This window comes from Sitophilus oryzae, unplaced genomic scaffold (genome assembly GCF_002938485.1).
Source record: "Sitophilus oryzae breed Bouriz unplaced genomic scaffold, Soryzae_2.0 scaffold_1185_pilon_pilon, whole genome shotgun sequence".
NCBI classification, from domain to species: Eukaryota; Metazoa; Arthropoda; class Insecta; order Coleoptera; family Curculionidae; genus Sitophilus; species Sitophilus oryzae.
The window spans coordinates 270,831-294,437 of record NW_022145821.1 but is presented as its reverse complement, the minus strand read 5'-3'; the positions used below and the strand labels follow the sequence as shown (position 1 = coordinate 294,437).

Here is a 23,607-nt window from a genome sequence, read left to right as displayed (position 1 = left end):
TTTGAAAAACTATTTAATCGATTTTGATATAACTTGACCCGTTTATAATACTTACTATGCGACTTAATTTGATGTAATTAGATTTAAGTTTAATGGCCAGGGGGGGCGGTGGGGCATCACTGTTAAATTATTTTTAAGGAAAAAATAGGCACGCCACGGCTTTTTTAGAAGTTTAATATTATTTAATAATTAAAAATATTATTTTTTTGCCTCCTGACTTTTTTGCCAATCTTGCTTACTTCTTGCGAAAAAAATGAAATTCTAATTGATAATTAATATTATAATTGGTATTCTAATGGTACCCTGTATCTCGAAAAGGAAGCTTTAAATCTTACAAGTTGATATAAACTTTTTGTTTTATTTTTTCAAGTTCTATCGTCTATTAAATTTTCCCGATTAAAATCTGAGACACCCTGTATATTTGACTCACCCTGTATATCTATAAAAATATTTTTTAAATGTGAACTATCATTAAAGACATATTTTGTAAAAAGTTTGAAGTGAAAATCTCTAATATAGGAATTCTGATATAGAGCTTTTCCGGAATGTGGAGCCATCTTGTATGTATGCATTTTTATATTTATGTTTATTTAAATACTAAAATGAAAGCAACGAATTTAAATGGGTAAACTTTGTAATATATCTTATTAAAAATACAATGCAAAAAGTTTTGTAAAAATTCGTTCACAGTAAATGAATTCCGAGGTTTGTATCCCATAAGGTCTTAAAGCACTCCACTATAAGACTTAATCCTTTTTCAAGCTGACTTGTTGCAGCTCTAATTTTACCCAAGCATAAACATGTCATCACACATCAAATAAAATTTTTAATCACGAATATCCATTTTCCAGACCCTCCGAGTCCGGCCAAGATTCGCTACTACCCCTCGAAAGTGGTGAAAGGTGCCGAGGTGAATTTAGAATGCAAAGTGGACTCGACCGGCCGGCCCGAGAACGTCACCTACATCTGGTACAGGGGCTCGCATCAGATGACGGAAATTACGACGTCGAAGCACAAGATCGTGCCCGTGGGCCTGGAGACCAGGAGCAACTTTACCTGTATAGCGGTGAACGAGGGAGGGCAAAGCGACCCGGCCACAGCTTTTATTAACGTCAACGGTAAATACATAGTCGAAGGTGTTTAAGGGTCTTAGATCATCATACAGCTAGACATATCGTTGTATTGTAGCTAACATAATTCATGATTGAAATATCCTAGGAATGTCAGCTCTTTAGTGATATTTTAACAAAACACTTCTTTTTGAAACATCCACTGTCATTGTCTACTGAAATGAGATTTATCTGTCAATATTTATCGAAGCAAAAATTTACATAAGCAACAAAATTCTTAATATCCAAGAATGATTTCTCCTAAGAGAAGATTTATCCTTGTGTTTAGAAAATGTGCATCATAGACTGTAAAATTATGAAATTATTGTAGAAAAACTTAACATTTAAAAGAAAACTTAGAATTGGTAGAACAGAAATAGCCATATTTAGAATATTTAGGAGGGGGGTCAATCACCGGCGACTTTACAGATTTATTGTGTGTTCCACTTTTTTCAGTTATAACGAGTTATAACTCATCATATACTGTCAGGGCTTTGACAAAAGCCAGACGGCTCCACAGAGGCCAGCTCTCCATCACCACTGTCTAGTGATGAGGTGTTCTGGCTCTCTTCCCACAGAATCTGCATTCGCCATTGTTTCTCAGCTTCAATCTATTGAGGTGTTCGTTGAGGAGACAGTGTCCTGTTAGAAACCCTGTGATATTCCAAAGATTTAAACCAAGAAAAATATTTAATTTTTCTCGGTCGTAAGTTCTGAGAAACTTTTTCAATTTTCTTAGACCGTTGGAAGACTCCCATTCCAGGTTACGGATGGAGTCTTCCAGGTTCCTGAATTCCGCTTTAAGTTGGTTTCCGCTTGGGAAGCTGAACCCGCAGAACGGTTCTGGTCTAGTTAATGGAGTGTTCGCTCCTTTTCTAGATCGTTTGCTTTTTCAGTGTCTTCTATCCCTTGATGAGCGGGCACCCATAGGTCATTCTTTGACCAACTTCGAATTGATGGTTACTGAGTTGATTGCGTTTAGTGTTGCTTGACTCTCGGATAAGATGGCTATTTCCTTTTTTCGATACTTACTATCTAAGATAAGTTGTACGCATCTCTCGATAGAGTAAATTTCTGCCTGGAGTATGCTGGAGTAGGTGCCCATTGGTTCGGGGTATTTAGTTTTCGGCCCAAAAGTTTTTAGAAGCTCTTTGTTTTTAGAAGCATCAGTATAGCACGTTATGGTATGGTCTTTTACATGCTGAGCAAACGTTTCTCTCTCTCAATCCTTTTTATTAATACTACCGTGAGGTAAAAAAAGGTTCTCAAAGTTGTAAATTTTTGGTATGCCATCCAATGGGAGTTCCAAGGCCTCTAATCTGAAAATGCATTCCTCTTAGTACTGTTTCCGTCAAAAACCATTCTACTCATTGTCGCATTGGCATATCTACCGACGACAATGTGCAGTGGTATTAGGTCTAGGATGACCTCCATTGCTGGTGTTGGGCATGTTCTCATGGCACCTGTGATGCAGATGCATGCCAGTCTCTGTACTTTGCATAGGTTTGCTCTACGTTGCTTTAGTTTTGTGTACCAAGCAACTGCTCCAAGATAATCATGGGCCGTACTATCATGGTATTTACATACATCGAGCGCAAAATGTTAGGGGCGCAGCCCCATCTATTTCTCGCCAGTCTTCTGCATATCACGAGAGCCTATGTGGCTTTGCTGGTAATGTTTTTAATATGCCTGTTTCAGAGAAGTTTACTGTCCAGGGTTATTCCCAGATATCTGGCTGTGATGGCATTATTTCCTTTTCACTCCAAGAAAATCTGTATTTCTTGAACAATATAAATTCATTTAAAGCATAAAAAAGATAAATCATATGAATGATCACGTGATGAACTGCAAAACTTAGTTGCGATAGATAATGCCTCAAGGATTTGGCGATGAGTATCATGTAAAATTTGTCCAACAAGAGGGTACGTGATAGTGACAGCTATTGTTTGTCATTTTGCTTTACGTGTAAATTGCATTTTCTGTAATTTTTCAAATGTCGTCTATCAAAATCTTCCCTGACTTGTTGCAAAGACTTTACTTGCAAAATAGCTACACAAATGTAGCAGCCAAAGCATAAATTACAGATCAATGTGAAAGGTTGCCTACGTCTCCCATGTAGCATCGCACTATAAGAAAAAATTACCAAATAGAACACGATCTTTCGTACCGAATATGGCGTCATTCTGAGAAATATTGACGTAAAACTGCTTTAAAACTACCATTTACAGAAGTTTGTGTCTAGTTAGTATACAGATGGTCTAAGTTTACAACTAAACACAAATTTTAATTTAAAATGTTTTCTAGCTCCCCCAGCCTTATTTGACAGGCTCAAGTCTTACCAAGGCATTCTGTATTCGTCACAACATATAAACCTGACCTGCAGGGTGGAGTGCTTCCCTCTGTGTAACATAATATGGAAGAAGAACGGTAGGATCTTGGAATTTAACGAAAGAAACAAGCTTTATTACAATAAGACGGTTATCCATCCCCCCGATTTGCAGAAGAATATTTTCGAATCCATCGAGTCTACACTTGTAAGTATAAATTAATTATATGTTATAATAAAAAAATATAATAAAATTTATAAAACAACCCCATTAATTCTATTTAAAAATAAAATTATTTATTACTATATTTTAAAGTACAAATGTCGATCACTACTTAAAATTGTCATCTGAAAACTGTCATTCTGACGAACATTATTATATAAAAAAATTAAAAAAAAGTATACCAACAAAAGTAAAAATAGAAGATAAGATATATACACAGTGTCCTATAAACAAACATTGAATTTTAAACATTTTTTTATATATTATATAAAATATAAAGCTTAGAATAAACAGTGTACAAAATTCTACCTGAAACCCACAATATGCAGTTTATAAAAAAAAATCTGGAAACCTTATAATTTCTGTTTCCAATCAGCTCGTTCAATATTGAAAGGAACATAAAGGACTTTTCGAACAAACGCTCTTGAAGGCCTACTTTATGTAATATCCCTGTAAAATCGTGTTTCCTTTATAACACAAAGCTCTTAAGCTCGTTCCCAGCTTACTAGTTTATGAAACCGCTCAGAACCGAAAAACTTTTTGCATACTCGTTCGCTAAAGCTCTCTATAAATAAATCTTTGCCGTAGTTTTATAAAGTTCGAGAATGTTTTTTTTTTAAAGAATTTACCTGTGACATAATTAGATTAGATCAAAAGTTTTTTATTAATATTTTTAAAGTTATTTTTAATTTAAAAATATTGGAACTTTCGGTCAAAAATATTTTGTGATTGTGATTTTTTTTTATTAAAGTATAAACTAGCCGAATTATTTAATTGCGTAAGGGAAAATTATTTTCAATTATTTAGACAGTTTTGTTTAAATTATTTTCTTAATTGATGAAGTAAAATGTACCGTATGATCGAAAAAAAACGGATTCCAGTTGGCTGGGAAATGACGATCGGTGACATTTCCCATATAAATTTTCGTATAAAATGACAGCGATCTTCCTTTCATAGCCATCGCTGACCCCGTTTTTTTCAATCATACGGTATTTACTAAGAATTATACAGAATATAAAAGAATATTTTAAAAGGGTTTTAAGTAGATTCTTCTCTTTCTTTCTTTTTAAGCTTGGTTCCTAAGTTTTTCCATGCTATCCGATCTCTAGCCACTCTCATCCATTGTCTTCCTGGCACAGTTCTAACGTTTATAACACTTTTTGTAGTTCTCATTGGTCTCCATAATGTGACTTTTTGGTGGCATCCATTGACACTTCAGGCTTGCCACTCTTTAACAGTATCTTTTACTTTTTACACGTATGGCTGTCCCTTATTTGCTCTTTCAAGTTGACTCCTAAAAATGCGTATTTATTAGCGCACACCGATTCGCCTGTATTAGTACGTGTTTTCAAGTTGCGCAGCAAACCGCTTGTCGCGAACCATTTCCTATCGGTTTTTTAACGCTCCACTTTATTATACAGGGTGGCGCACCTCATTCGCCTCGGTGGATTATACGAAAACGGAAAGATGTAGAAACAAAATATTTTATGGGTATATGTGGGGAGATAATGTGCACAATTTAAAATTATTTTGAAATATACAGAGTGTTTTAGAACTAAGATTCATACCAAAGTTATATTTTTTCTTATGGGACACCCAGTATTTTATTTCATTTTTGGATTCTTGGGCCCAAAAAGGTATTTATTATAAGGGTTAAATATGTTTAAAATCTTTGGTTTTCGAGATATTTAAAGACATTTAAATTTGCATATTACAATAGAATAGACTATTAACACCCTGTACATTACTTTTCAGAATTAATTCTTATGCTGAGTTTAAAGGTAGAGAAATAAACTTTACTGAAAAATGGTACTGGTTCCTTAAATTTGTACATGGCTATCAAAAGTTGCTGATCTATTTTAAGGATATATTTTATATAAAAACTTCGTTATTTCAAATGCAACACCCTGTCTTTTTGTAAACATATCGAAGCAGATTCAAATGCTCTTTCAAACTATATTAGGGTTTCCTATACCTATCTAGCTCAGGTTTTGAATAAAAAGCGATTTTTCAGTAAAATTATAGTAATCAAGATGGCTGGTGTCGCCATGGCAATTTTCTAGTGACAGTTAGTAACTATTTTCAAAGTCGACACTAGTTTATGGACATTATTATTTATAATTTATAACAGTTTACTTAAATTTACCTACAAGAGTTTAATAAGTAAGTATTTATTACTTTATCAAGAGAAATAAAACAGTATCTGCTGGCGGAACGAATAGATATGTTACTAGTGATATTATTTTGTGAGGAAAATTGCTTCTTGGCCTCAAGGGCTTATGCTCAAAGATATACAAAGAGGAATCTTCCTGATAAGCGTTTCTTTGAAAAACTGCTTGGCCTATTTTGCAGAGCTGGTAGTGTGCTTTATAAAAAACCTATTAGGCAGAAACCTCTCGTTGGAAGTGAAGAAAATGAATTTGCCGTAGTTGGCTCTTTTATGGAAAATGCATATATCTACAAGTCATCGTAAAATAATTCAAAGAACTACTTCTTCGTTTTTCTTGATTGAATAATAAACACATATTTAATAAATATTATTTATTAAACTATTGTAGGTAAATTAAATAAAAGTAAACTGATATAAATTTAAATAAGTCCATAAACTAATTTCGATTTTGAAAATAGCTACTAACTGTCACTAGAAACTTCCTGTGACAGCACTAGCCATCTTGATTACAATTTTATTGAAAAATCCCTTTTTATTCAAAATCTGAGCCAGATAGGTATAGGAAATCCTAATATATTTTGAAAGAGCATTTAAAACTGCTTCGACTTATTTAAAAAAATACATAGTGTTGCGTTTGAAATAACAAAGTTTTTATGTAAAATAAATATTTAAAATAGACCAGCAATTTTTGATACCCCTGTATACATTTAAGGAAGGAATAACATTTTTCTCTAAAGCTTATTTCTCTGCCTTTAAACTCAGCACAAGAATTAATTCTGAAAAGTAATATACAGGGTGTTAATAACCTATTCCATTGTAGCATGCAAATTTAAATATCTTTAAATATCTGAAAAACCAAAGATTTTAAACATATTTAACCCTTATAATTAATACCTTTTTTGGGCCCAAGAATCCAAAAATGAAATAAAATACAGGGTGTTCCATAAGAAAAAATATAACTTTGGTATGGATCTTAGTTCTGAAACACCCTGTACATTTCAAAATAATTTTAAATTGTGCACATTCCCTCCCTACATCTTTCCGTTTTCGTATAATCAACCGAGACGAATGAGGTGCGCCACCCTGTATATTCGTTGTTTATTTGGGACGGCCGGTGAAGACACCGCGCGCATTCCGCGCGCAGTTATCTGTGATTATGTGTGTTTTCTTTGAATAAATTCTCTTTTTATTGCATTAACGCAGCAGTGGTTACAAAAAATAACTATTTTATTTTGGAGATTTTCTTGCAGTGGCGAAATACCCCTATAGGAATTTATATTAGGAGAGATATATTTCTACAGGTATAGGATTGTACTATAATAATAAAATCGGAATATATATTATAGATAACCATACATATGAAATTTCTTTAACCATCAATTTTTTAACTTTAAAAGTCCTATTTTATTCCAATAGGTCTGCATAATACTACAGACTATGAATCGCACTTATTTATAAAATATAACCAATAAAAAAAAATAAAAATCTTATGAAATTAATAACAGTAAAAATAATAAGCTCTGAACTTAGTTCTATACACGAACGATAAAAATAAATAGATGTACGAAAAAATACCTAAAATATCCACTTAACAAGTCCAAATGTCTTGATATATAATTCATCTTCAGTCCGACGACCGCAATGTGGGTTTCACACTCAACCTCTTCTTCTGTTTTTCCAGATATGGAATATGACGGCTAGGCCGGGCCAGAGGCTGAACCGTACTGACCCCAACTCCAATTACACCTGTCAAAGCGAATCGAACCAAATTGGACCCGGAGTCAGTTCCACCATCGAAATAGCTGTCGATTGTAAGTATTAGAAATACTGCCACATAATAATGAATAATAAATTTGCGTATTAAGAACGTATTAATAAATAATTTTTCTTACTCATCTATATAAAAATAGTTTGGTCCGAATTTGAGTTACAGGTTTCACCAAAATAATTAATCAGCTTTATAGTTAGACTAGTATTTCTACTTAAACTTCCCTTTCTTTCACAAGCCTGTATTTTTTATTTTATTTTTAAAATGTTTTCTACTCTTATCTTTTAATACTGCATGTCTCTATATGAATTGATTTCTTCCTTCTTAATTTTATCTATTAAATCTGTGTATTAACTGTCAAACAGTATACAGAGGAATCAACATTGTTACAATGTAAAAAACTTCTATTATTCAATTCAGCTATAGTGTTGAATACAGAAAAGGAATATTTACATAATCACGGCTAATTTTCTTCCCGGCTTTCACAACATGTTCAGTTGCAATTTTGAGCACCTTTTAATTATTTATTAAATAACAGAAACGTATAGATGGACTAATTCAAAATACTGGAACAATCCTATAGTTGCAAAAGTTGACATATGATATGTAATTCTATTCAGAGTGCCATTTTCTATCAAAAGTTGTAGTCATTTCTAGTAAAACAGGAAGTGACCAAAAACAATTGAATCCATCCATCAACCCAAATATATCATATACTAACATACCAAATCTCTTTTTTTATATGAAGAAGTAAAAAAGTTATAGGGGTGAGCTACTTCTAACACGCACTCGGTATATTAATAAACACCATAGATCTTCACTTATTTATTTGATCTAAGAAAAAACTCAAAATTTAAGGGAGGATGCAGTAAATAATCACCACACAGGCAAATAAAACAACTTTTTTAAATATATCAAGCTTTCGAGAATTTTATTCCCATTATCAGGACAGTTTGACTGAGTCAATTAGCCAAAACAACATCCTCTGCACAAAAAGGCCTTAAAACTAGCATCATATGACATTGGAATACAAGGAAATTTCCTTTATAAAATATTAAAATACATATCCAACGACATCACTTTTTTAAAACAATTTTTTTTAATTTACTAAGACTAATTTCTACATTGTTGTTTCGAGCTCGATGAAACAGTAACTCAATAACTGTGACTCGAAACAACAATGTAGAAATTAGTCCTAGTAAATTAAAAAAAAATGTTTTAAAAAAGTAATGTCGTTGGATATGTATTTTAATATTTTATAAAGGAGATTTCCTTGTATTCCAATGTCATATGATGCTAGTTTTAAGGCCTTTTTGTGAAGAGGATGTTGTTTTTGTTAATTGACTTATGACTAAACCTGCTATTATTTGGTCTAATATAATTTTTCTATTTGAAATAACAATTATTTTCTCTTTTAGATCCCCCTGAAGACGTACGCGTTTCATCGAATCTAATCAACGTCGTAGAAGGCCAATCTCCAAGTCCTGTCAAATGTCATGGAAAAGGTCACCCCAATCTTACGTATAAGTGGAAGAAGAACGCCACCGCAGAGCCTAAAGACTACGGAGAAGAGTTGCGTTTGGGGCCTATGATGCGCTCAGATTCTGGAAGTTATACTTGTGAGGCGTCCAACAAGCACGGCAAGGAGAATGCGATAGTTTATTTCAATGTGCAATGTAAGTTCCATTGAACCAATATTAATTTGTAAACCGTCTAACGAGAATAACATAATAATAGCGTGTCAATACTTTAATATTTCCCGCTACTACATAAGCTATACACATAGAAGTAAGACCACTCAAAAAGTTTGCAAGAAAACTAACGTCAATCTTATTGTAAGTTATATACCTGGTGGGGCAACGGCCCGCTACGTCGCTTCCCGATAGATCACCGAAGTTAAGCGACTTTAGACGATGCGAGTTGAACGACGGGCGACCGTCTGGAAACTATCTCGTGCTGTTGTTTCATGAAAAGAATTTAAATATTATTGTTCGGCGGTTCGAGGCAAGATCGGATATCTCGTAAGTCAATTTAAACAAGTCGGTGGCTATTGAAAATGATATAGCCGAGGATCGCGGTTCAAATTCCTCCGAAACAAAGTAGGCCCCGTCCAGATTAGTCTTGATTACTACATAGCTTTGTGGCGCCGCGGCGGCGCCTTATACCTACAGGATGTCCCAATATTCCGTAGACATGAAACTACTAGGTGTTTTTGGAATCAAAATAAGTTCATTGGACACAATTTACCTCTATACAAAAGTGCTTTGATTGTCCGCTAGAGGGCTTCAAACTTTAAAAAAATAAACATATTTTTTAGATATTTTAAGAACCGTTATTCCAATACGAATGAAACTTTCTGAAAAAATCAATAAAAAGTACGGGAAGGGTGAAAGCTACCCCCACCCCTACATAACTTTTAGTATAAATACTTTCCAACTTAACCTACGACCGATTTTTTTTTGTAAAATGGTCCTTCTAGTATTTACTAAATTTTTTGTTTTTGTAAAAAAACACCACCGCGCATACTTTTTGAGGAAAAAATATTTTCCCGAAGCTGACTTCCATAAAACGTTTTTTGTCACATCAACTTATGGAAAAGCATAAAATCTGTTATGCTCTAATATCAAGTTGGCGAAAATATGGAATTTTATGTTAGTTTATGCGATGTGGCGTTTTTTTACAAGAGACAAAAAATGTAGTAAATACTAGAGGAACCATTACACGAAAAGAAAATCTGTCAGCGGTGGAGTTAAAAAATACTTCTACTAAAATTTATGTAGGGCTGGGGTAGTTCTCACCATTCCCGTACTTTTTCTTGATGTTTGATAAAATCAAATATTAAAGCACATAACAAAACATACACAACCACAATTTCATTCAAATCAGAATAACGGTTCTTAAAGTATCTGAAAAAATGTGTTTATTTTTTTAAAGTTTGATGTCCTCTAACGGGCAAACGAAGCATTTTTTATAGAGGTAAATTGTGTTCAACTTATTTTGATTCCAAAAATACGTAATAGTTCGATATCTACGGAATATTGGGACACCCTGTATATTAAAAGTGTATTAAATAGACCAATTTTAATTCATTTTTCCAAAAATATTTCTTGTTTAATTGTGGTTTCATTTTTCAAATTTAGACGCTCCTGAATGTTCGATAACCCGCACTGAAAAGGATGGCAGTCCAGCTCTACTGTGCACCGTCCAGGCCAATCCTCAGGAAGTGGTTTTCTTCTGGAAAGCTAAAGAAGGCAACGAAACGTACACCGAAACCAACAACGTCATTCAGGACGGTTTAAAGAGCTTCCTAATACTAGATTCAACAGTGGACACTAAAAGGACCTATCAATGCTTTGCTAACAATTCTGTTGGATTCAGTGACAAGCAACCATGCGAAATGGACGTGGCAGGTGAGTGAAACAATCTTACAGTCTCAGTTTATATAACAAACCAGTAAAAACTTTGTGAAATATTTTTCAAAGATAGCAACTTAAACTTGAGAAGTATAACCCTTTTGAAACAAATTTACGAGAACTACTTAATATTTTAGGAATACATGATCCATCTGATTTCATTGAAGATACAGGTACAGTGTAAAAACAATGTCCCATCCACGTATTTAATTATGGCACTCAAATCACTGCTTCATTTAATAAAAACACTATTGAACAAGATACGAGGCAGCTGTATTTCGTAACTCGTATTATTTTTATTTATTATTCTAAACCTAAATATTTTACATTTTTATTTTTGTCCCAATTGCCTTTATTTGTTTGTATTCTTTTGCGTATAAATATTTATTTAGTTATATTTATTCATTTAAAAAATTGAAACAAGCTAGATTATACAAATCCACCATATAAGTGTTGTATATAAAATTTGACAAATTATATAATATTTTAAAAGATATGAGTATCGGAGTTCTACCAGTTATGAAAATATAGTTATTTTAGATGTTCATTAAACTGTTTCTCTTTTAATATGAATTAAAGTTTGCATTTGCCTTAATAACATTTTTCTCATGTAACTTTTCCAATATAATGAAAAACTATGTGTCAAGGCAGTCAATATTTTAATTTTTAAGGAAAAAATAGATAGCAGGAGTAGCAGAAGAGCCGTACTCTAATACGTAACTAAATTCATGTTTACTTCCAGGGTGAGTCTTAAATAAGTGCAAATATTTTCAGGGCTGGTAGATCTCGATCATAGAGAAACTAACAAAAGCAAGACGCGTCAACGCTGTACTGCAAAACGGTAACAAGTTTGATAAGAGTTTATTACCGCGCTTGCGTCAACTGGCCTTTTAAACGAGGACGGTTTACTTATGGATTGTGTATTTTGTAGTAGCCTTTTAGACAAGGATGTTTAATTAAAAAGCGTTTATTAAAATCAAATAAATTTATTTCCATCGGTAAAATAAACAATAATTTCTGGACATTACAGATATAAAAACAAAAGTTAAATAAACGAAAACGTATTCCTCTTATTAAAATAACAAAAAAGATGATAAAAAAACAACAGTGATGGTAAACGAAATAAAAGCATTATTCTTCAAAAGGTATAAAAAAATAATTATATATATATTATAATATTAATAATAGGAACAACAAGAAACATCTTAAAAATATACAACTTTTTCAAATATAAAACAAAAACATAAACTTCACATTTTCACAAGAATTTGCAAAAATATTAACATTTCGAGTCTATTATAAAATATAAAGCACGAAAATTCAAATCATAAAAAGATTAAAAAGATAAAGATTCTTATAACTTACAGTCAATTTGTAGGACCTTCGTTTTGTCTACGTTAGCGATGTAATCACAATAATATGTATAATCACAGTAATTATTATGTTCTTCATAAATGTAAAATGCATTAAATTATTTGTTTTCGTTTTGTACGCTAATAAAATAATAGTAATAACCAAACAAAACGCAAAATCAGGAATTCAACAGTTCGTCCAAGGATGGTTCAAGGCAAAAACGTTTTTCGTTTTATTTAGGTTAGGTTTGACGAGTGCGACTGCGCGATGATTTCTGACTCAACTGGCCAGCGCAAAAACAATAATTCGACTTCCTCAATCCTTTGAAAAGTCTTGCTTTTGTTAGTTTGTCTATGATCTCGATGAAAGAAACATATTTCCTCTTTGACGTTTTCAAAAAATAAATCCAAAATAACCTTACTTTAAAAAAAGGGTAAATTACTGAAAAGTAATGAAGTGCATTAGAAAAAAAGTAGGTTATACGGGCCCTAACAACTAAATGTTCGGACAAACAAAAGTTTATTAAAAACCTTTATTTTTATTAACTGAATTATTTACATTTAAGAAATTCATTAAAAATATATTAAAATCTAACACCTCTAATGAGTATTTAAATAGTTTAGTTTCTATAAACATTAATCTAAACTGCAGGCCAATAAATAATCAAAAATATTGCACAATATCCTGAGACAACTAAATGTTCGGACACTTTAAAAAATAACTGTTCTAATATGGCGTTACATCGGCATGAACTTTTGCAACCAGTGCATTTTGCAACCATTTGGCAATGTTTTTATTAATGATTGACATACGCCAGAGTAAAAATTTTGCCATAATTCACTTAATATCATCGTCAAATGGGCAACGGTTTCTTGAGGATCGTGGCACAATTTTTGTTTTGTTTTATGCCACGTCTCGATAACATTAAGGTCCGGACTGTGCGAAGGCCATGAGAAAGGCTACCATTTTTTAGTAGTTTTAGCCATATGGCATGCCCCGTTATCCTGTTGAAATATAAAATTCATATCCTGTTAAAGGTCTCTCGCACTTGGCACAAAACTGTTTTTCAAAATTTCTTGATATTTTGACACATTTTTTGTGCCTTTCTACCACCTCATACCTTCCTAGACCCATTGTGGACATAAACTCTAAAAGCATAATGTCTTTAGGAAATTCCACTGTCCATCTTTCATAAAGATCATTCATGCGTGCAAATATAATCCTTGAACTTGCAATTTGCGATTAGAATTATCAGCGTCGGATTGGAACTTCTGATGTCACAAACTACAAAAATGACATTAAGGTAAAATATTTAATTAATTTCCCAATCCGACGCTAATAATTCCAATCGCAAATGGTAAGTGCACGGATTACATGTGCACATGAGTCACCTTAATATCGATATAATTAACACCGCTAGAGTATCTATTTGATAAAGATTGCCTCAAAAGGGCAGTGAAATTTCCTAAAGGCATTATGATTTGAAGGAGTATGTCTAAAATAGGCCCAGAAAAGTATGAGGTGGTAGAAGGCATAATTGATGCGTCAAAAAATCAAAAAAATTTGAAAAATAATCTTGTGTCAAGTGGGAAGGACAAAGTTCCTTGTAACCAATTGTTCTGGCAAAGACCAGAACAATAATTTTATATTTCAACAGGATGGCGGGGCAAATGGTTTAGGGACATGAACATCAAGGTCCCCTCATGGCCTTCGCACAGTCCGGACCTTAATGTTATCGAGACGTGGCATAAAACAAAACAAAAATTGTACCACGATCCCCAAGAAACCGTTGCCCATTTGACGATGATATTAAGCGAATTATGGCAAAATTTCTACTCTGGCGTATGTCAATCATTAATAAAAACAATGCTAAACAGGCTTGCAGTGGTTGCAAAAGTTCATGCCGATGTAACGGCATATTAGAACAGTTATTTTTTAAAGTGTCCGAACATTTAGTTGTCACGATATTGTGCAATCTTTTTCTTTATTTATTGGCCTACAGTTTATTTTAATGTTTATAGAAACTAAACTATTTAAATACTCATTAGAAATGTTAGATTTTAATACATTTTTAATGTATTTTTTAAATGTAAATAATTCAGTTAAAGAAAATAAAAATTTTTAATAAATTTTTGTTTGTCCGAACATTTAGTTGTTAGGGCTCGTATAACAGAAAACTAATTTCTCTTAGAAAAAAATATTTTAAATACTGACCGTACGATGACCTCCACCACAAATTAGATTTTTATGTATACTCAGGTATTCTTTGTATTACTCTCAAATGTTTACCTTACACGATGTCAAATGTTGAATCGAGTAAAACTTTCGTGATTTTTACTATACCTCCTTTAGATAAGTTAGTTAATGATAAATAAATTATATAATTCTTGCCGTGAACTGGCGTGAAAAAGTCCACGTTTTGTTTGTCCCTCCATTTCAGGAAAAACAACCAACCTCTCACGAGTGTGGTAAACATTCATTATCTCCGGGTCATATTTACAAGAGAAATACGTTTTTATTAATTAATAAATAAAAATATTTGCTTTTTTTAAAATAGTTAATCCCGTTTATACTTTTCCAAATTTTCATACGGTTTTAGATATCAAAAATTCTAAATCCTAAAAATCAATACGCGTCTTTGTAGTATTATTTAGTTTTCACTCTTTTAGAAATAATTTTTATTAATTTTGGATGAACGTCATACTTTTGTATATAATTATATTGTTGGATTTGTGTATATCCTAGTAATTATAATTAATAGGCATATTATACAGGGTGGTCCGAATTGTATTCCGAAAATTTCGGCAGCATATTCTGCGGATAAAAATAAGTAAAAAAGTTCATATAAATGTATGTCCTAAAATGCTTAGTTTCGGAGATCCAGGGTGTAGAAGTTTCATTTTTATTTCGATTTTTTCCAAATAATTTCTGAAGTAACGTCAATATTTGGATGAAAATTGGTATCTGGGAGTTTTTTGACATGAAAAATTGGATTTTGATGTCAATATAACTCCTACTTGTAGAGGGCGCCATCTACATATTTTTTAACTGGTCTGAAGAGTCTCCTGGTGAAAATCACTACGAATAATGGTTCTCGAGATATTTGGAATAGAAATTATAAATACCTGTCATCATTGACATTAATTAAACATGTTGACTAAATAGTTATTAAACTGAAATTATAAATTTGAAATGCTTTTGTGCCAAAAGTTCAACAGAAACTGTTTTATCAGCATTTTTTCGCAGAAAAATTTATGATTAATTTAAAAAAATAAAAATTTCCCAAATTTATTATTTCAGTCATATAACTATCTACTGAACGAGTTTATTTTTTGTCAATAATGACATGTATTGACTGTTCCGTTCTAAATATCTTGAGTGAATAACGGTTGCTCTAGCGATTTTTACCAAGAGACATTTTTTACGTAAAATGTCACGTAAATGTATAGTTTTATACAGGTACGAACGAAAAGTTATTACTCTTCAAAACGGTTAAAACACATGTAGGTGGCGCCCCCTACAAGTAGGAGTCATATTGACACGAAAATCAAATTTCTCATGTCAAAAAACACCTAGACACTAATTTCATCCAAATATTGACGTTACTTCGGAAATTATTCGGAAGACCACAAAATTAAAATGAAACTTCTACACCCAGTATCTCCGAAACTAAGCATTTTAGAACATACATTTATACGAACTTTTTTACTTATTTTTAACTTCACAATATGCTGTCGAAGTTTCCGGAATACAGTTTGGACCACCCTGTATATTGTTTATTAAGAAACAATGTTCATAAACCCATTTTTATTTTCAGGAATCTTGCCCTGGTGGAAACGACTAAACCAAGAAAAATTAATTATCATTATTGCGGCAATAGTTGCTATCATCATCTGCGTTATAATAATCTGCATCGTTATCATCGTTCTCTGCAGAAGGAAGAGAGCCAGCACCAAATGTGAGTCGTTTTTCAGTATTACGTCCCTATTCCTGTATCCCACTATTTATCCTGAAAATAGATTTAAATATTTCGTGTTTGGAAAATGAAATGATACTCTTAAAAAAGAAACAGAAACATCAAGAAGAAGTTAAGCTAAAGACAAGTGAAGATACCTTATAAAATGGTGTATTAGTTCCTTATATAAAATCGATAAAAACTCTTTACGTTTATGGTATCCTCATAAAAAATATAAAATTGAATAGTGTTTTAAAGTTCTGATGTCATATAAATACAAACACTTATTTGTTTTAATTTAATGTGCTGCCCTCTAAAATCAAATGAATCATCAATCAATTTTACTGAAACCAACAACTAATACAACCTATATATTTAACAAGAATAAATAATATCAACACAATTATTAGGATACCATATACATATACAATAACCATTACGTTATCTAATACTAGAAATAATTAGTCTGTAATTAGTTCTAATACCTAACATAATATATACCAGATGTATAATATACAAATTTTTTAACTAACGTATTTATTTTGTTGTGTTTATTAACAAATTTTTGTTTTTTTTTCGCTAACATTCAGACAATAACCCACTGGAAATGGAAGAACGAGAAAAGTAAGTTTATTTTTTATTTTCTCGGCTGTTATTCGAAATTTTAATGCAAAATGGGGAATATGATCTATTATCACTACATTGGTGGTGGTAGCAAGTGCAATAGAATTTGTGATAATGGCTTTCTTATTTATTTATTTTTTTGAAATCGATATGAATACACCAAAGAATACAAATTGCTAAATTTATCATAAATATAATATTAACATAGATTAATGCAGATTCAACATGTACAGGGTGAGTCAACGATAGAGTAAAGTCCATTGTCTCATTTGTTTCGAGGTTTACAAAAAAAATTAAATATAAAAGTTGTAGGGAAGGTTAAGATACACATTTTAAAATTATTATAGAGTATACAAGGTGGTTCAAAAAAGTGTGGCGGATATGACATATGTTTTTTTAAATGCAACACCCTCTTTTTTATTTTAATTTTAGATTCTGCGTAAAATTCCATAACTTTTTTATATATAATGTTATATACGTAAAATCAATAGTTTTTGTAATATTTCAATTTGCTTAAACAAATGTTAAATTGCAGTATGGTAAAAATTGTCAGTGGTGCCATTGTTTCTGAAGTTGGAGTACCAAAATTTGATACGAGAGTTTTATAGAGATGAAAAAAAAAATATATATAAAGATATTTTAGTTAAATGATACAGAGTGTTCAATATATATTTATGAATTTCAACTACTTAAAATTAAAAAATCTCAAATTTTTTAAATCGGACACCCTATATATTATCATTTTTTCTGATAGATTTTACAAAACTCTTCAACTTTTATTAAGTATGTCATATACCTATTTTTAATAGTTTGCGAGTTACTCCAATATTTTCTATTTTACCCATATTTTTAATACAGTTACCCTATAAAATCATATTTGCCATGACAAAACAATTTATTACTTATCTTTAACAAGTAGCTTAATAATTAGTTACAATTGCTGGTATTAGTTAAAGTTAATTAACTTTACTCAAATAAAGTAAAACCGCAGTCGTGAATTTCTTGGTGTATTTCCATATTATGAAAGAGGACACTTGGATTTTCCGTCGCGCGTCGGGGCGAATAGCCACGGATTAAGGTAATACTAGATTATCTAATTGTTGAAGACTACTAATATAGGAATTTTTTTCGACATACAGTAAAGTTTTTTTTCTCGTAGTAATTCTAGTTTATAATTCATTTAGTAAAGCCAATATTACTACTGCCGTGAAACCGTCCCATTACACACTGAAGATATTTTCTAGATAATCTACATCTAATTCTTATACTACTTAGCAAAGCCCTATATAATATATAGTACCCTTAGTACTGGACCAAAAAATATGTTTTTCTTGGCTTGTTCGTGTATATCAGTCACATTGACTAATTCATTTCAGGATAATCTGTAACTATATATCTCTACAATTTATACTTATTACAACATATTAAACTAAAATTAAAATTTTGTTCTTAACTTGCTTAACAGACAACAAATTTTGATAATTATTATTTTTTGTCATGGCAACTATGATGTTATAGCGTAATTATAATAAAAATATGGGCAAAAATAGAAAAAAATTGGAATAAATCGCAAACTATTAAAAATAGTATATTATGACATAGTTAACAAAAGTTGAAGAGTTTTGTAAAATCTATCAGAAAAAATGATAATATATAGGGTGTACCATTTAAAAAATTTGAAATTTCTCAATTTTAAGTAGTCGAAATTCATAAATATATTTTCAACACCCTGTAGCATTTAACTAAAATATCTTTACATAGGTCTTTTTCTATATCGCTATTAAATTCTCCTACCAAATTTTGGTTCTCCAACTTCAGATTCAAATTTAAATATTACAGAAACTATTAAATTTAGGTATATAACATTATATACAAAAAAGTTATGGAATTTTACGCAGAATCTAAAAATAAAATAAAAAATAGGGCATTCCATTTAAAAAAACATATGTTATATTCGTCACACTTTTTTGAAGCACCCTGTATACTCTATAATAATTTTAAAATGTGTATCCTAACCGTCCCTATAACTTTTATCTTTAATTTTTTTTTGTAAACCTCGAAACAAATGAGATAATGGACTTTACTCTATCGTTGACTCACCCTGTACAGGCACTTTTGTTTAGTTAAAAAATAGATTTTTTTCTTTCAGGATGTTTAAAATTTAGAATCATTAAGGGTCAGTATTTTCGTTTCCGGTTAGGCTAAATTTAATAATGAACATTCGGTTATTTACTTATTTTATTCTACAGTATTTTCAATATGGGTTATTTATTTTTAACCATGGTTAGAGAAGCTAACGTGCTATAGAAAACGACACTGATTAGCACCATTAATCAAGGAAATATTGCTATGTTCATCTTATGTTTTTAGCTAGTTTTTTTTTTAGATTTTTTGCGTTGCGTCTAATTTGTAATATAAGTAATTAATAATTTATAATAAAATTAAGGAAGGAGCATGTCAAAAAACGGGTTTATCCGTTAAATTCCGGTTTATCAGTGCCGCTCTAATTTTATCTAAAACGTGTAAAAATATGATGTGGAGTAGACTCAAAAATTTATTGTTTTATTTTACGTTGTCAAATAAATATTGGTAGTTATTAAAATTATTTTAAAAATATACATATAATTCTAATAAAAATAGATAAGTTATAATAAGTATTTATTACCACAAACATCCGATACGCTACTGAAGCAGGTAAGTCAAACTGCCGTATCTAAATTCTTTGACATCTAATCTTTGACAAGTAGTAAATAAAAGCAAAAATGCAATAAAAAATATAATCAGTCAATTTTATAAATGATAGGTTTACTACACATATGTATATTATACAGGGTGAGTCTTAAATAAGTGCAAATATTTTCAGGGGCGGTATATTTCGACCCCAGGGGCGCGATTCTGTAAAATCGTCGGGATCGGTAAGTTACGACAGCTCTCGATACGTATTTGTATATAGTAAAAATGTGTTAATTGTTGTTGCCATAGTTACCGATCGGTCCTATGGCAGATATCGCAAATTTGTGCCGACGAAAATCGGTATCTCTACCGTGCCCTTGTCAACCTCACGGTAGAGATACCGAGAGTCGTCGGTACAAATTTGAGACATCTGTCATAGGGCCGATCGGTAACTATGACAACAACAATCAACACGACAAACAATCATTGGCCGTACGTACCGATAGCTGTCGGTAACTTGCCGATACCGACGATTGTACAGAATAGCGCCCCAGGAACACGTCTATGAGGCTTTTTTCGCAAAAAAAGATGTTGAAAATAATGCATTTTCTTTCTGTCCCTGTATATTTTTCGAAAACTTTTTAGAACTGCCTGTTTACCGCAAATTTTCTCACGGTATAATTTCTTAATCTCTGATATTACCATAGTTATGTGTTACGGCACTAAAAAGGATGCAAATACAGAAAAAAATCCGGTGGCTCTCAAAATTTTTTCCAAAAAAAAATCATTTTTTTAAAATATTCAAACTTAAATAACTCGGTTATTTTGTACTTATCTGAAAAATGGTAAAGAGAAAATATGTTTCTTTTATCGAGATCTACCAGCCCTGAAAATATTTGCACTTATTTAAGACTCGCCTTGTATAGTCACTTACCAGTGAAAAGTTATTCTATTATTTCCATCGATTTTTGACCGAGATCTACCGCACGCTACACGACCAACTATTTTACAGTCTTTTTTGATAAATCGCAATTAATTTAAGTTCTAGCACAAAATTTCCTTTCAGATCTACCACCTCTTGAATAACTACCAGTTGTAGAATAAATAATAAATAACATAAAAAAAAGCTCAGTAAAGACCACAAAACATCCCCCTTTAGAACTTTATCTGTCATGTTAAGAAAATGAAAGTAAATAAAGCACCTCTCGTGTTTGTTCGCATACTAAAAATTTCAATTATTGCCTGTATATATTTTTAATATATTTTTTTTTAATTGTAAAGTGATATATTACATTTAAATGGAATATATTACAAAACAATTAGGTATGTCAATTATATTATCGTAAGTGTGAAAAAAGTAAAATATAAAATGGACAAACACTTACTTCTTCTTCTTTACGTGCCGTCTCTTTCGTGGAGGTTGGCGTTTCGATCACATTGGCAAAATTTTCACGATTCTCGGCTTTTCTTATGAGTTCTTCAAAAGTTAGGTGAGTCCAGTTTCTGATGTTTTTTAACCAAGATAGTTTCTTCCTGCCGAGACCTCTCTTTCCTTCAACCTTACCCTTAACTATCAATTGTAAGACTGTTGTGATATTTTTCATTTCTCAATATATGCCCCAATTATAATGTCTTTCTTATTTTTATTATATTGAGCAATTTTCTTTCTCTGCCTATTCTGTTGTAGACTTCGGTATTTGTGATATGGGCTGTCCATAGAATTTAAAGCATTCTTCGATATATCCATGTTTCGAACGATTCGAGGCGATTCATCTCTTGAACTTTCAGTGTCTATGTTTCTGCTCCGTATCATAGGATTGACCAAACATAACCTTAACAAGCTTAGTTCTCAACTCAAGGTCCAATCTGGGATTCTGGAAGACGTTCTTCATTTTTAAAAATGCATTTCTCACTTGTAAACACTTACTTACATTGCAATAAAACTGCCACTTTTAGTTTTGCATTCCAAACGCAATATTTCTTTTTCACAAATAAAAATATCCGACAACACTAAAATCACTGAAACTTCCGCGGCTGACAACAAAAACTCAAAAATATTACAGCACTTTTTGTTCTGAACCTGCATATCAAAATTACGCTGTACGATTATGTTTTTGTTCTTGAAATAATATAAAATATAATAGAATCATCTAATTACTAATTATAACTTGTGAATTTTAATATTTTAACTATTTCTGACAATAACTAACTTTTTGTTAGCAAGATGATATTTTAAACGGCAACTGACACATATGTCATAATATTTTAATTTTAAATATGTATGTAATATAATTTAAGTTAATATAATGCAACTTTATACTAAGAAAACATTTATACATTCACAAAATACAACAAAATCTAATAATATAGTTTGAAAACAATGAAAATTGAATTAAAATTAAAAAAAAATTAAGCGCGTCCCCTTGAGTCAAAATTAGATGATTAAATCTTCGCAATTTTTACATCATTTGATGATCGGTGTCGCCTCTAGTGTTTGTTCACAGGGCTCTTTTACTTATTTATGGTCATTAAAGAAAAAGTTCTAAAGGGGAATGTTTTGTGGTAAAGATAAACAAATTCACAAAATTTCAAATCAAATTCAAATGTGTCAAATGAACCGTCAAACAGAACTATCAAGGCCAAGTATAGCATTATACTCCTTCCTTAATCTTTTTATTCAAAGAATATTAAATATACTTTGCGATCCTCTTAACAGGTTGATTTGTTAAACAATGATTTAATTAGAAAGTGAAGTACTGGCTCATAAAATATTTGAAAAATAATTATCCCTTTATCAAGAAAAAAAAAATAACAAATATTTCTACTACATTTAACTGACTACAAAAAATAATAATACTAAAAAATTGAAATTAAAAAATAGTCTAAAACTATTAATGAAAAATTTAATAGATAAAAAATGAAATTAAAAAATACTCTAAAGTATTAATGAAAATTTTAATAGAAAAACTTTTTACTTTTCTTATATTTATTTCTTACTTTTCATTTCCTTAAGAAAGATATCATCAGTTATACTTCAGTGCTTTAAATTTTTCAGTCTGCAACGTAGTTTGTCTTTTCAAATGTCTTATTTGGTGTATTCATTGAAATGTATTGACATTTTTGCTTCAAAAATATATTTATTCACTGATTCTACCATCACGTGTTTGGCTTTTGTTTAGTTTGTTATGTTCTTATTTATTTTTGGCAAAAAGGAGTTGGACAAGCTGAGGTAAGAGGTATGCTCCTAATGGGTGTTATTAGTTTAATTTATTTCTATTTTTGCTATTATTTTTTGCACATTTTACTTTACGGTACCTTTTTAATAACGATAATATAATTTAACATTTACCTTAAGCTAGAAATATTATTCGTTATTTAAAAAGAGACCAATCAACTTATCGCAAATTAGTATTGCACCTATGGCTAGAAGTAGGGCATTACATGGAAAGAATGAAACATAAATTTTCAATTAATGTTTTATCTGTCCACGTTGCTATAAAAAATGAACCCCACAATCTACACCACCCAATTTGTGCAAATAAAGCAGAATATCTTTAATATTAGTCGTCTGTCAATAAAACTACTAACATTTGATACCATCCTCAGGTTTCTGTGCTCTCAAAGTCCGGATGTTCTTGGGTTGCCTTTGGTACCCTGCGGTAGGGTGACTTACTTGGGGAACCAAGGTACTTATTCAGATCGATCACTGTAATATAGTCACTATATGTATAATTGAGAACAGTTGAAGCAGTCTGTAACAAGCTTAGAATTATGTGTGAATTTGCTTAATTTGTACATTTATTTGCGAAAACTGAAATTAAAAATAATTTAGAATTTTTGCTAAATTTTTCTAAGAAAATTAGGTTTCATGTGTGAACTTAAATACCGGGTGCGTCTCAAAAGGGGCTCACCCCTATAACTTTTTTTATTTTTTAAGATAAAAAACGAGATTTGGTAATGTTGGTATATGATCAAATATATTTTTATAGTTAG

General features: G+C 31.2%; 1 protein-coding gene across 4 annotated transcripts in view; it reads left to right on the top strand.

Annotated features, from left to right (window-relative positions):
• The window catches only part of LOC115891564 (hemicentin-1), a 602,580-nt gene that overhangs the window by 531,195 nt on the left and 47,778 nt on the right, over window positions 1-23,607 (top strand). For 2 of the 4 annotated variants that reach the window (XM_030912053.1, XM_030912054.1), the window contains exons 12-20: window positions 852-1,118; window positions 3,414-3,643; window positions 7,510-7,639; window positions 9,015-9,272; window positions 10,737-11,006; window positions 11,147-11,182; window positions 16,180-16,320; window positions 16,908-16,941; window positions 23,221-23,300. In XM_030912053.1, the coding sequence (XP_030767913.1) occupies window positions 852-1,118; window positions 3,414-3,643; window positions 7,510-7,639; window positions 9,015-9,272; window positions 10,737-11,006; window positions 11,147-11,182; window positions 16,180-16,320; window positions 16,908-16,941; window positions 23,221-23,300 (1,446 nt within the window). The remainder of the gene's footprint in view (window positions 1-851; window positions 1,119-3,413; window positions 3,644-7,509; window positions 7,640-9,014; window positions 9,273-10,736; window positions 11,007-11,146; window positions 11,183-16,179; window positions 16,321-16,907; window positions 16,942-23,220; window positions 23,301-23,607) is intronic. The other 2 variants (XM_030912056.1, XM_030912055.1) reach the window with 2 other exon arrangements.